Source organism: Plecotus auritus (genome assembly GCF_963455305.1).
Source record: "Plecotus auritus genome assembly, chromosome: 12".
In the NCBI taxonomy this organism is placed as follows: Eukaryota; Metazoa; Chordata; class Mammalia; order Chiroptera; family Vespertilionidae; genus Plecotus; species Plecotus auritus.
The window spans coordinates 36,929,533-36,941,589 of record NC_137778.1 but is presented as its reverse complement, the minus strand read 5'-3'; the positions used below and the strand labels follow the sequence as shown (position 1 = coordinate 36,941,589).

Genomic DNA, 12,057 nt, shown 5'->3' with positions numbered 1-12,057 from the left:
CTACTGAAGTAGAAATATCTCTGATTTTCTATGGTTTCAGAAATAAATTACTACTACAAATTTTCAAATTTATATGACCCAACTATTTCTTTCTAAGAAGTCAAACAATTTGTTGAGGACTTCTTTTTCAGCATTTTTTGTAAGAAGTATTATATTGGTTTCTCAATATTTCCTGGAAAGTGAAATACAGGGGATGAAAGGAATCTGACCCAGGGCAAGGGATACCCGAAAAAATATTGGGATATTCAGAAATGGAGAAAATGGGAACGGACTAATGTACTTAATAGTAAATTGGCGTTATGGCTAAGGAGTCAGCTGGCTTTGGATGCCTTACTATTAAACAGAGAGGGGGAGCAAGACTCAGACACATGTTATGATCCAGTCACCACAGTCCATACCTGAGTTTGAACTAATGAAGGCCTCTGTGTTCGCATTTCCCGAATCAAAGTGAAAACACTGAAGTTCTCGGGAATTATCTATCAAATAAAAGGGGAAAATATCTTACTCCTTTATTTCTATCTTTGTTAGTAAATTATTGCCACTTTCTCATGTCTTGATACTTCCATGATATCTGCTCTCCAAACGTGGGATAATATAAGAAAATAGAGGTATTTTTAAAACTAATGGAGATTCTCATCACTTGCATCACGATTCACAGCCTGCTGTTTGCCCTAGAAAAGACTGAAGAAGCCCAGTCGGCTGTGGTTCAGCAGCTGAGCATACGATCCAGGAACCAAGAGGTCACCAGTTGATTCCCAGTCAGGGTATATGCCCGGGTTGCAGGCTCAATCCCCAGTGGGGGGCATGCAGGAGGCAGCCAATCAATGATTCCCTCTCATCATTGGTGTTTCTATCTCTCTCCCTTTCCCTTCCTCTCTGAAATCAATTATATATATATATATATATATATATATATATATACACACACACACACACACACACACATATATACATATATATGTGTGTGTCTATATATATATATATATAGACACACATATATATATATATATATATACATATATATATAAAGAAAAGACTGAAGAAAGTCTTCAAAATGATTTCACATGGGGTGATCAAATGTCTAAAGTTAGAGGTAAAATGAAGAAGGCTCAGTAAATGTGCAAGTATGAGTTTTATGAAATAAAAGAAGTTGGCAGATAGTTCTAAGGCCCATATCTTAAACTTCCATTTCTTATTAAACTTGTGTTGGAACACAAAGTTTGATTGTAAATTGAGTGCATCTACTAAAGCGGTGTGGATACAGGAAGGGTGACTGTAACGCAGGGCAATGGTCCTCCAACTACACCATTGCCTAGGAAGCACCTGGAGAGTCACTGGGCCCAACCCCAGAGTTTTTGCTTCAATCCATCCCAGGTGGGGCCTAACATTTTGCATCTCTAACAAGTTCTTGGGTGATGCTGATATTAACGCTGCTTGTCTGGGACCACACTTTGAGAACCACCAACTTAGGAACTAGTTTAATCATCTGACAAAGCAGGTCTCCACGTCAACATTCTAGAGAAGATGAATTGTGGAGGTAGGTGTTTTGAAGACCCAAACAATTCCCAAGTCTGAAAGTAGGAGGGTAAACAAATGGGAAGTGCCTGCTGAGAGAAACTCACGCCATCTTTTAGCAGCATCCACGTATAATCGATAGCACAGATAACACCAGTTCTTCCACAGCCGGCACTGAAATAAAAGACCACAGTCGGAGCATCTGTAGTTGCAGACAGTGGATCATTGACAGTAGCTGGACAATTTCCCCAGCAGATTTGAGGAAGTCGGAAACCTGGAGGCAATAAAACTTTCTAAACGCTACCATTTCCCAAACCTGTTTGCAAATTGCCACATGCCACCCTGAACCTCAGGACAAGTTCTGGGCAACTGCTCACAGCAAGAGTCTCTAGAGCTGTCCTGTTCACAGACAACTTATCAGAAAAGCATTCATTTAATTCTCATGTTGAATTTTTTACAGTTTTTTTCTGCTGTGACCTTTCTCTTCTTTTGCTTCATTCCTTTTTGATCAACTGGACAAAGTGAGGCGAGGATCAGGAGCCTACGTCCTGTGTGCTCATACCGCCTTCACTTCCAACAAAGTCAGTCTTCCTCCAGTTAAAGCAAGAGTCCTGGCCAGACCGGGACACTTGGCTTGTTCTGGGGAGAAGGTTCACACAACAGCATCATACCTGCAGTGAATGCATATGGGAACCCTGTCATCCTCTTGGTAACAACGCACATCCCAGATGAGCTCAAGGATAGGGTCTATAGATGCTGGCACATCATGGTCAGGCCAGTTCTTGTAATGAAACTGGTAGATAGTTCGAGTTTCCTAAAAAATAGCCAGAATAAAAGAAGAGTTCAAGGATAGGACTCTACCTCATTCCACCGCAAGATTTACTCTGAGTTACTAAGTAGCATCTATATCCTTTTTGCAATTTATGCTGCTTTCTTCTCTATAGACCTCTGGTGACCATATACCTTCGAAGAACAATTAAGTAATTTCAGGTCACTTACTATTGCCCTGTCCCTATCTGCCCCAATCAAACGAAGAGGTAGACACAAAGATAGTCCAACCGAGAGCTTCCCAACTGGAAAAATTCAAATGGGTCACAGATATGCTGATATATTAAATTCCTTTGTCTTCAAAAGACTGGGCAGCCTGAGTTGGTTCGCAGCCTCTATTCACTGTACAGCCTCCACTCACCCTACAAAAACTCTATGTGGCCGCGGTGTGGAATAGATTGGGGAGCCCAGATTACACCAAAGGTCTTTTTTTAATATGAAGATTTTTCCAAAACATCAAAGGCTCCATCACTCCCCATTGTCTTATGCCCAGCCCAAGTCACATATATATTCACCTGCCTGATCTCTGTAGGCTTTTGAATTTCTATACTTACACTGTTGAATTTGACTTTTAGAGTCCTGATCGTGTAATCAGATTTTCTATTTTCAGCTTCCTAAAAAGTAAATTAAAATATTAGTTATTTCAAAGACTACGATTCAAAAACTACACTCTGCAAAGTAGAGCTTGGAGCACTGGCTCAGCCATATGGAAACAGGCGTCATACTTACACAGGAGACGGAGAAAGGGCCAAGTTGCAGCTGCATCTCTCCCGGCTCAGCCCAGTAGCGCTCACACTTTTTCTGTAGCACAAGCAGAATATAGTGACCTCCCTCTGTATATTCTAGTCTCTTCTGAGTAACAAAACCCACTCCCTCATTCAGAAGCAAATTCAGCTCTGTGTCTTTCACCTTAGGAACTTCTAATCCCCTTGGCCTTCAAACCCAACTATATGGTCTGGAATTCCAAGGGTGGGAAATCAAACTTAAAGGCTATATAAATTACAGACTTCCTAGAAGTCTGAAGAAGTAGAAATGGGAATCTGACATTTCCAGTATTTCAGAAAGATTAACAGAAGTCACGTCTACTAAGAGTTGCACAAGCTAACTGAAACACCAAGTTCCCTTGGTTTTAGCTGGAATTGTATCAACTCAGAATGGCAACAATAGGTTCGAAGAATGCTGCTCAATAGAAATACAACGTGAGCTACATATGTAATTTTAAATTTTCTAAAATTTTGAATTGCCACATTCAAAAATGAAAAAAGTGAAATTAATTTTAATAATATATCTTACTTAGCCAATATGTCAAAAAATTTTCAACATGGGATCAATATACAACAGTCATTAAATATTTGGCATTTTAAACTGTCTTCCAAACCCAGTGCATTTTTAATATTCATAGCACATCTCAGTTAATATGCTAAATTGTCATTGGAAATATCTTATTCCCATTTAGATTTCACAAAATTTATAGTTGAGAAAGATTCACATACCAAAGTTGTTCCAAACATACTTAAAATTTTCTAATCACTGAATTCAGTATCAGTTTTTAAAATGAAATTCATTAAAGTAAAAATAATTGCATTCCTCCGTCACACTAGCCATATTTCAAGAGCTCCGTAGCAATGTGTGGCCAGTGGATGCCATGTTGGACAGCATGGGGTTAGAAGCTCTGACTGGCAGTTAAAGATGTCTGATTAATAAAATAGGAAGATGAATGGTTACTTTTAAAAGCATACCTCAGTTTTATTAAAATACAGTCTACTGGGGAAATGGACAAAAGGGGTCCTTAGGAGTAAAAAAAAAAGCCTTGAGAGTCATTTCATTTGGCAGCTTAAGGAAAGTTTTGCTACCAATTCCCCCCTTCCTTTTCTTCTTTCCTTTACCTTTAGGTATACTGAAAAGAACTCACCTTCCCCATTTCAAACTCCATGCATGCCATAACAATGATCTGGGGGGATGAAATAGATAGAAACTTAACTGTTGATATAGTTAGAAAGAGCAGTTCATACTTGGGTCCCAGGGCCAGGAAGTGTTAATTATTCTTTTCTGTTATTTTTTAAATGTTTTTATTGCTTTTTTAGAGAGAGAGGAGGGAGAAGGATTGAGAGGTAGAAACATTGATAAGAGAGAGTCATCTATCGGCTGTCTTCTGCAAGCTCCCTACTGGGGATCAAGCTCACAACCTGGGCATGTGCTCTGACCAGGAATCGAACTGGTGACCTCTTGGTTCATGGATTGGCACTCAACCACTGAGCAACACCGGCTGGGCTTCTGTTTTGTTTTTGTTTTTTTTTGTTTTTAACCAAAAAAGAAATCTTGATCAATTACAAGCTGTTGATCCTACCCATCCTTCTTTCTATCCTCACTTCCCTTTTCTCTATTCAAATCAGTAAATTCTCATTAACAAATGAGCCTGTCAAGATGAGAACTTTCATTTCCTTGAAGAGTGACATAGTGATTTTGACTAAAAGGTACCGGAACACCGAAATTCTAATGCCTGACAAAAAAAAAAGCACTATTTTACTACATAGGAAACCTCAATAACATATTCTGATGCCCTCACCCCCTCTGTCCCTAAAAATGAGAAAAGATAGTAACAAAAATAACTCTGCTTTACCAAGACACTGTATTCCCAAATCATCCTCCAGAAATCCAGGAGAGTAGTAGACAAAGGTCCCTGCGTGGCAATATAAGCCTTGGGTCCATAAACTCCCTAAAGGGGAACAGAAATGACATGCGGTGACTACAACCAATACCCTTTCGCTCCTGTCTAGTATATTTCCTACCCCCGCCCCATCCTTTTTTAGGAACCTAGAGAATATGGAGTGTACCTTAATGAAACTGGCATTGATGTAACTGGAATCTTCGTCAGAGGTTATTAAGGACAGCTCTACTCGGCTATGATCATCTATAATACAAAAGAAAACCATAGAATCATTAAGGGGACTTAATCAGAGGGCTTTGTGTAAGGCAGGGACTAACACTGTGAATGATGGTTTGAAGAGTGAGTGAATGAATAGAATGAATGAATGTTCTTTTGTAGTCATAAATAGTACAAACTAACTTGTCAAAGCCATGTTCCAGGACTAAGGACAGCAAGCAGTGGGTGAAAAGAGATAGGGGTAATTGAATTAGGGAGAAGGTACAAGTCTATAGGGAGAAATGAAACTTACAGGGCAAGATATCCTTGTATCTGTTCTTCTTTATATTCCTGGGCCTCTCAGCCACAGCTGAGGGGTAGGTTTTGTCTGCCTTATACTTGATGGCGAGTCTTTTCAGCTTCTGTAGTAAAATTCCAACAATGAAATCTTCCCAGAGAAAACAGGTGAGGCTGTCTCTAGAGAGCTTTTGAAGGAACCAAAGTTTCACCACCCCGATGCTGCCTTTTTGGGATATTAATTCGAAGCTGTTTCCTAAGAAACAAGACTCAGAAAGAAACTGTGACCCTCCTCCCTTTCCCGCCCAAGAGACTCAGACGGAGAAACTTGCTTCCGGAAGGAGATATTAGGATGTTCCCCTTGGCCTAATTTGAATTAAGTATGATAAATAGAGGGCTTCAGGAGATAGGTCCCTGTGTCCCGTGTTTTCTGAGTCGCCCATTCTCACTTCTGAAATCTAATACCCTGTTCCCCCCCCACACGCACACTTTCTCGTTTGCCCAAAAATGCCTTATACCCAATGCTGCCTCACTGTTTTTGGAATTTTCATGGAATTACCATGCCTATGTGAATTCCTCATGCACATGTATTAAACTTTGATTTGCTCCTGTTAGTCTGTCTTTGTTAATTTGGTTATTAGCCCAGCCTATAAGAACTTAGAAGGCAGAAATATTAATATTTTTTCTAGTCCCCACACTTTCCTTCTCCACTACCCAAACATTCCATTTCGGCCCTTTTAGCATCCACTAGGGCTGAATCCATTCGTGACAGAGCCCCAGAGCATACAGATGGAGCGTTCAGTAACATTTGGAGAAGTGAAATGATCACACTTACTTCAGTTGAGCCACAAATAGCTAAAACTTAGAGGTGAAACTGGTGAATATTTAACTAACGAGCATCTTCTGAAAACAAACTTTAGGCACCACCCAAAAGGTCAGTTATTATAAGTTTAATTTACTTTCTTGACAGCTACTACAGGGCTATTTTAAGTAGAAATGGAGCTTATGCTGAATAAAATCTCTCTAGATCTAGCTAAATTTCAGATTCAGTCCCAAAAGCAGTCTTTTTTCTTTTTTTATAGGATCCAAACTTCAAGCCCACCCCATCAACCAAACGATGACCTTTAAATAGTACCATATTCCGTTAGTAGAATATGACCTGGGTCAGTCAGGGATTAGCATAATATGATTGAACAAGAGTCTGTGAGATAGTGAAGTAACTCCTTAAAATGATTCCCATTTGCCAATATTATACTACAGACCCAAATTTCAGGTAAGCGGAAATGATGGTTCTTCTTTAGCTCCTTTTCTAAAGCAACCTTGCACCAAGGTTTAACACCCTGTCATTCAAAGAAGCAGGCAGGATAGAAAGAAGTTAGGGAAAACTCCAGACAAGTGGAATGAGGAAGTCCTCTCACCAGAGCCCCCACCCCAACGCATGATCAAAGGGAAATAGTTTATTGCAGGAAACTCCTGGCCGCAGAAGTCACCAGTAACAAGAACTGGCTAAACCCTGATCAACCCAAGATGGAAGGAAAATAGACCAGAGAACAACCCCAAAGGTCACTCTACCATCTGATCATGAAAACGGACACAAGTGAAGGGGGGCTGAAGAGGACCAGTGCCATGACGCTTCTGGAATGAACCATATTAGGAATAAGACACCCACACACCCTCACCCCCCAACCAGAAAACTGAGTCAGAATTTGGCACCACAAAGTTTAGAAACAACCCACCCTTGGAAATACATAAAATCCCAAGAACTGACTAATCCAGCACGCAACTTACAAGTTCGCCCACGTCCCCTTGGAATGTGCTTTAGCTTTAGCTTCTTTCAGTGGCATCCTGGGAGGCTTGCGACCAGGAGAGCAGCAGGCAGCTCAACCTCTGATCCCGTCTCCAGGAGCCTAAGACCTCGTCTCTGTTTCTTGCCCTGAATAAAACTTGCTTTACTCTCATTTGGACTCGTTCTGAATTATTTCCTATGTGAGTCGAGAGCCTGGAGGTCCCAGACTCTGCAGGGGCAGGGGCAGCCCCCAGCACAGAACGGGTCCAGTGACAAAACCACATTTAATAGATTTGACTTTGGGGAACCCTTGCTCAATCTGAAAAAGATGAGGGGGAAAACATCTGTGATAGCTAATAAATATTTGTTGAATTTAATTACAGAAAATAGTTATTATTTGCCCACTAATAGTTGGTCACATGAAAATCATGAATTACTTCCTATGGTCAGATCCCTCAGCATTTACTCAGTTTTCGTTCTCTTAACTTCCCTCTTGAAATTTCCTCCTCCTGCAGACCTTATTAGTCTACATTATTTTGGTTCTCCTCTTTCTTAAATGACTTCCCCTTCCCATTTCTCACTCTTACTGGCTCTCTGTCCATTTTCATCCTTTAATTGTGAATTATCCAAAGTTCCCAAGTTAAATCCGCAACTCTCGGCTCTTCTCTCACCATATACATATGCTCAGAAATATCATATACTCTTATAGAAGGCAAACCAATGTTTTTAAAATTCGTATGTAACTGGTCAAAATTGAATTATACTTCCAACCCCTATTGAATGTCTCAAATTTACATACTGGGATTAGATTACTAAATTTCAATCCCACCCATATCCTAGACATTTCCACTTGGGGAACTTATCATCGTTGTTCCCACTGTTAATGCCAGTGGCACTGTCTTTATCCCAAGTAGCCATACTCTAGAAGCTGAGAGGCACTTTGGTTCCCCCCTTCCCACAATTCCCACTTCTAATTCAGTCAGCAAGTTCAACCGATTCTTCTCATGCAATGCTTGCATCAACCTTCCTTCCTGTGCCCACTGTACAGGCCTTAATTCAGGCCCATTCCCTTCAAGGTTGAACTGTTAGCGGTTGTTTCTTAGCTCATCCTCCCACTTTTCTGTCTTTCCCCATTGAAATCCATTAGGCACGGTTATGCCAAAATAATATTACTAAAATATTGCTTTCTTGATCTCTCTCATGCTCAAAACAACTTCGGTCAATCTCCCTCGCGACTAGGGAAAGCCTGCGCTCTTCAGCCAGGTACTTAAGATTCTCCCCTGAAGGGAACCAAAGGTTTGTCACCCTGAAACTGCCTTTTTGGGATAATGATTTTTCAGCTGTTTCTTCATAAACAAGACTCAGAAAGAACCTTTGACCCTCTCCCCTCTCCTGCCCAAGAGGTTCAGAGCAACCTGCCTCAGGAAGGGTGATCTGAGGATGTTGCCCTGAGCTTCATTTGAATTATTTGAATTGAGGCTGGTAGATGGAGGGCTTCAGGCAGGGGCCTGTTGGCTAGATACCCTCTGTGTCCTGTTGTTTATAAGTCTCCCAGAAGGACTTTCCTGCCATGTGTGTTATTCTCTAACTACCTGTCAATCGCACATTCTCACTTCTGACATCTAATACCCCGCCCCGAACCCCGCCCTTTCTCCTGTGTCCAAAAATGCCTTATATACCCAGCGTTGCCTCACTGTCTTTGGAATTTTCATGCCTGTGTGAATGCCCCACGTGCCAGTATTAAACTTTTATTTTCTCCTATTAATGTGTCTCTGTTAATTTGGAAGTTAGACCAGCCAGAAGAACTTAGAAGGTGGGAAGACAAGTATTATTATTATTTTTTTAATGCCCTGATAGGAAATCAGACTATGACCTTCTGGTTCATAGGTGGACGCTCAACCACTGAGCCATGCCAGCCTGGCCAATTATTAATTTTTTCAGCCCTCACAGAATTCTTGCGGGTTTTCATAATTGGATTAGGAGAAAAGATACCTAATAACGACACTGCATATTTTTACACCAAGATGCATGCAAGTTTAGGAATTTAACTAAGGACATGGCCACAGACACGAGTGACTCTAAAACATCTGCCCTCGCGTTACCCTGAACTTTCAGCTCTTTGCTCCTGTGCACCTTCAGAATGGTCATTTTCTGGTTGCCATTGCCTCCAGTGCTGCTGAAAAGATAATAAGTCTCAGAACCGTTCCTTCTAGAAACCTCCAGAACGGAGCCTAGTGCATGCTCCTGGTTACATTGTTTTATCTGTTTGTTTTGCTTTGCTTGCGTGTGGAGTGCTTTCCAGGGAGAATGCCGTAAGCAAAGCCCTTTTTAGAAGATATGCCTCGGTTAATTTGGTAAAATGTTACAGATAAAGGGTGTGTGTGTGTGTGTGTGTGTGTGTGTGTGTGTGTGAGTGTGTGTCTATGTGTGTGTGTGTGTGTGTGAGAGAGAGAGAGAGAGAGAGAGAGAGAGAGAGAGAGAGAGAGAGACCTATGCTTGTTTCGCTGCCTTGACTGCCACCTCCAACAGTGGACAGGATGGCTTTTTTCTCTCTACTCCACTCATCCTCCTGGCGTCATCCGGCTGGATGACAAAGTGAGACACTCGGGGAACATCACAGAGGAATTTCCAATGGAATTGTTAATTTGGAAAGTGGGAAAGATTTTTACCCCTAGATATCTTACCTTGAGCTCAGACCACTGTGAAACCCTCCTTTTTTTCCTCTCTCTCTCTTTCTCTCCACCAGACCCCAGGCTCTAACACCCCAAGAGTGCACACAACTGAGAAGAACTGGGACAGAAGAACTGATAAACCTCACCAGAAAAGGAGAAACTCTCAGAGTGGGAAGCAAAAGGTTAAGAGAAAGCAGGGCCGTGGAGGCAGGTTGGGGTCAGGGGAGAAGATAGGTCAAAGGGGGAAGGTCAGTTTCTCTGCAAATTACAAAGTAGGGGATGTGAGCTCTTTGGAGGCAGCACCAATGAGAGAAATGAAGGGAAGAGGTGCTGAGAGAATAAATAAAAGAGGCCCGTACAGGATAGGGAATAGAGTCAATAATACTGTAATAATTTAGTATGGTGCCAGGCGGGTGCTAGACTTATTGGGGTGATCACTTCCTAAGTTATATAAATGTCTAAGCACTGTCAGAGAAAGATAAGTATCACATGATCTCACTCATTTGTGGAATATAATGAACAACATAAACTGATGAACAAAAACAGTTCCAGAGACAGAGAAACATCGATCAGACCATCAGACCTCGGAGGGAAGGTAGGGGAGGCTGGGGGTAAGGGGGAGAGATCAACCAAAGGACTTGTATGCATGCATATGGGCCTAACCAATGGACACAGACAACAGGGAGGTGAGAGCATGAGTGGGGGGGGGAGGGGGGGAATGGGGGAAGAAGGACACATATGTAACACCTTAATCAGTAAAGAAACTTTTAAAAAATGTCTAAGCACGATGCTGTACACCAGACACTAATATAATATTGAGTGTTTACTGTAATTGAAAAAAAAACAAAACACTAAAATTGAAAAGAAAAAAATAAAAGCGGCCAGCATCCCTCCTGGGCCCGACAAGCTAAGAGTACGCTCATTTGGTTTGTGGACTCTACTGCCCCTTTCCTTTCAAGACAGAAAAACAGAACTGAGGGCCTCGCCATCAAATTCTAGAAATCAGTACTGAATCCTTGGTATGTTCTTCTCACTGACTAGTCAATTAATTACTGATAAATGAGTTAAGTTCACCCTCAAAAGAGAACAAGGAAGAAAAAAGAAAGCACCAGGCCACAATCCCTTCGCTTCGAAGACGGCCCTGTTGTACAGCAGACATCACATAGCTGTATTTCGGAGTGGGAGAAATGAAACTGGTCCCCCTGTGCCAGCTGGGCGAAGGGAACCAGAGCTGGGCTGTCTCCAGAGCTCCTCGGGGTAGGTCCTCAGTGCCTTTCAGCTGCAGGTCAGTGCGAGCAAAGGGAGTTAGGAGCGTGGGCCTCTAAATCCAGCAAACAGGACTGCTCAGGAAGGGAGGGCGAGGCTGACCTGGCCCTGAGTGGCCCAGCTGTATGCAAGGATGGATTTCATAAATATAATGTAGGAGAGAGGAGAAAGGCATACAAAGAAACAACAGGACTTCATTTACATAAAGGTCAAAAACCGGTAAGATGAATGCCTAATTCAGTGGTTCTCAACCTTTCTGATGCCGCGGCCCTTTAATACAGTTCCTCATGTTGTGGTGACCCCCAACCATAAAATTATTTTCGTTGCTACTTCATAACTGTAATTTTGCTACTGTTATGAATCGTCATGTAAATATCTGTGTTTTCCGATGGTCTTAAAGGGTCGCGGCATTAGAAAGGTTGAGAACCACTGGTCTAATTGTTTGGTGGTATAAAAATAGGTCTTGTTCCATGCGACAACATAGAACAAAAATAATCTCAGCATGGTGTTTACCTCCAGTCTGGTGGGAGTTGGGGACAGTGAGGATCTGGAAAGACACCCCTGGGATTTCTGGGGTGTGGACAATGTTCTGCTCCTTGATCTTAGTGGTGCTTATGCCGGTGCCTGTTTTATTATTAGCTGTTAAGTTGTATATATGTGTGTTCGAAGCACGTTTCTGTATATATGTTAGATGCTGCAATTTTTAAGTTAAGACCAGTGGATAAACTTGACTCAACAGAGTTGAATGAGGGTAGGGAACTGAGAGCACAGGCTCATAGTTAGAAAGCTTCCAAGTTTCAGAGTTTCAGACCAAGGTTTCAAATCCTGGC

At 41.7% G+C, this 12,057-nt stretch overlaps 1 protein-coding gene across 1 annotated transcript in view; it reads right to left on the bottom strand.

The window, feature by feature from the left end:
* PTPN22 (protein tyrosine phosphatase non-receptor type 22) overlaps window positions 1-12,057 on the bottom strand; it is a 42,388-nt gene that overhangs the window by 26,026 nt on the left and 4,305 nt on the right. The window contains exons 2-10 of the mRNA XM_080648415.1: window positions 5,520-5,628; window positions 5,178-5,254; window positions 4,964-5,059; window positions 4,256-4,294; window positions 3,073-3,144; window positions 2,898-2,957; window positions 2,187-2,329; window positions 1,623-1,689; window positions 399-476 (exon numbers count right to left, since the gene is read on the bottom strand). Coding sequence (XP_080504541.1) covers window positions 399-476; window positions 1,623-1,689; window positions 2,187-2,329; window positions 2,898-2,957; window positions 3,073-3,144; window positions 4,256-4,294; window positions 4,964-5,059; window positions 5,178-5,254; window positions 5,520-5,628 — 741 coding nt within the window. The remainder of the gene's footprint in view (window positions 1-398; window positions 477-1,622; window positions 1,690-2,186; window positions 2,330-2,897; window positions 2,958-3,072; window positions 3,145-4,255; window positions 4,295-4,963; window positions 5,060-5,177; window positions 5,255-5,519; window positions 5,629-12,057) is intronic.